At 41.6% G+C, this 2,404-nt stretch overlaps 1 protein-coding gene across 1 annotated transcript; it reads left to right on the forward strand.

Moving 5' to 3' along the window:
* The first annotated feature begins 552 nt into the window (after positions 1-552).
* On the forward strand, positions 553-2,105 carry LOC122181559 (tetraspanin-3-like). Its single transcript, XM_042874107.1, has one exon. The coding sequence runs from the start codon at positions 576-578 to the stop codon at positions 1,356-1,358; it is 783 nt and encodes a 260-aa protein (XP_042730041.1). The 5' UTR covers positions 553-575; the 3' UTR covers positions 1,359-2,105.
* Positions 2,106-2,404: the final 299 nt, after the last annotated feature.

The following is a 2,404-nucleotide window of genomic DNA, read 5'->3' on the forward strand; positions in this document are numbered from 1 at the left end:
AAGGATAATGAGTCTGGGTACATGTTACCTACAGAGATCCTTGATTGAATAGCTCTGCTTAAATAATTATTTCCTTAATGACTCTGACTTGTGCATTTGTTGCCATTTTGGCTACTGCTGTAAGGATTTACAGTTGAATCTGCTCTATCACTTGGGTAGTCTAAGTGATCTGACCCAGCACTGTTGGCCACATCCTTGATTGTTTACCTATTTTCAGATGTTTAACACATAAATGCAATAAAACAAAAAGTTCAGCTCTTTTTCAACCACTCTTCCCCTTCAGTGAAATTACACCCAAAAATAGCAGAGTACATGTCCTCTCAACAGCAAGCTAGGCAGTCAGTCCCACCTTGTATCTACTGACTATGCTGAACAAGTAATAACACACAGATAGCTGCTTCAGGACTTAATCTTTGCACCAAGGAAGCCTATCAGGCCTGCTCTCTTGCAAGCTGTTTTTGGGTGGAGATGTCATCTGAGGCACCTGCTGAAGTGAGGTGGAGGCCTTTCAAATGGTGGTGGTGAGGGGTAAGCTGCTAGGTCTGAGCAAGATGTGGAGAGTAAGGAATGCACGCATGTCTCTGTGGATCTCTGAGGACTCTTTATTCAGAAATTTTGCTCGTGTTCTACTGTTGTTCCTTGGTGTCATTTTCTGGGCAAGTGCAACAGTTCTGACCTTTGGTGGATGCTTTGTGATCCTGTTGTGCAAGAACTATCATCATTTTTTTCATGAGTCTTTCTTTCCTCTCCCTGGCTGGCTGGCTGTTGTAGCTGCGTTAGTCCTGCTACCTACTGGTATTTTGGCTATTTCTGTTTCTGTAAGGAACTCCCGTTATCACCAAGGGACTCTAATGCACCTGCTGCTAGTTCTTCTTTGTCTCCAGGTGTCTTTAGCGGTTTTGACACAGTTCTACTCTATTTGGATGGCAGTTGAGCTGAAGAACACAATGGGACAAGCCTTCAATCAATACAATGGCACAAATTCCCTGGCTCGTGGAAGCGGGACTGTGGATATGCTCCAGAAAAAGCTCCAGTGCTGTGGGCTTCAAAACTATACAGACTGGCTAAAGGCATCAGCTGCTTCTTGGCATTTTCCATCCAAAAAATCTCATATTCCTAGAAGCTGTTGTAAAAAATATGTTGACTGTGGGGGTGACTTAAACCAGCTGGATCAGCTATTCCAGGAGGGCTGCCTGAGGAAACTGCAAGACCAGTTGCATTATGGAATGAAGTTTTTGTTTTCTTGCTGTGTTGTGCTCAGTGTCCTAGAGCTGTTGGCTGGAGCAAGCAATGGCATCCTCATGAGCCATCAGCCTTTCTATGATTTACGATTTCTGGAATCATCTGTCTTCTCATAGGTCAACAGGCAGTGGCAGCATTGCTTTCCTTGAATCTCTCTTGTGCTGTGGCTGCACTGAAAGAAACTTTTGTGATGTATATTTGCATATAAATCAAACCAGTTGGTCATTGTTTTTTCTTATTTAATGTTGCAATGCTAGATCAGTCTTCACCCTCAGTTCCTGTTCAACATTTGAAAAACTTCATTGCTGGAAATCCCAGCAGGAAGTGTGAGGGGAATCTCAGTATGTACTGAAACTGTCGCAAGTGGGTGATTGTAAGGTAGAGGCATCGTTTTCTTGGGAATGTAAGAGAATGTTGTAAAGTTGTGACCTGAACTTTGGAATAAGTCATACGGGGTGAGATTTTTGAAGTGCAATTAAAAAGCACATTCTTCCACTTACAAAGGTGCAGCTAATTCTTTGGTATTTCTCAAAGCTCTAACACTAACTTTCAGAAAAAATAAATAGTGTTCCCTGAAGTGGCATGAGGGTACAAACTAAATAGAGAAGATGGCCACAAAATAAATGTCTTCTGTTGTATTTCTTCTTACTACCTTCATAGCAGCTCAGGAACTGAGTTTACACATGCTGAAATTAATGGAGAGAAAAAAGAATGTTTGTGTTTATTTTGTGTCAAAACTAGGAATAAGTCAATTCTACTCTGTAAGAAGTTATGTGGAGGCCTTACATATGCTTGACTGAGAGGAGCAATAGGTTGCTTTTTCATTTAGGTATATGAGTCTGTCTTACCTTCTTACCTAAACCTAATCTTGCCCTTTTTTTATTTTATTTATTTATTTATTTATTTTTTTCAGATATTCATCTATTCTGCTTGTGCTGAAAGGGGCAAATGCTGCTGTGTAGGGATTGTCTGTGTTCTCTCCTGTATAAGTAATGCTGGTGCCTAGAGAAGCGTGCGTAAAGGCTGGTGATGCTGGACTTTGTGGTTTTGTGTGTGCTTGCTTCTACATGTGTATCCAAGAAATGCTATCAGCCTCTGGGCTGGGTGGGATGGTACATGGAGGCAGCATCTGTATCTGTTACTGTAAGTAATTCCCAAGCCC

This window comes from Lagopus leucura, unplaced genomic scaffold (genome assembly GCF_019238085.1).
Source record: "Lagopus leucura isolate 7727_CA_CO unplaced genomic scaffold, USGS_WTPT01 Super-Scaffold_54, whole genome shotgun sequence".
Classification (NCBI taxonomy): domain Eukaryota; kingdom Metazoa; phylum Chordata; class Aves; order Galliformes; family Phasianidae; genus Lagopus; species Lagopus leucura.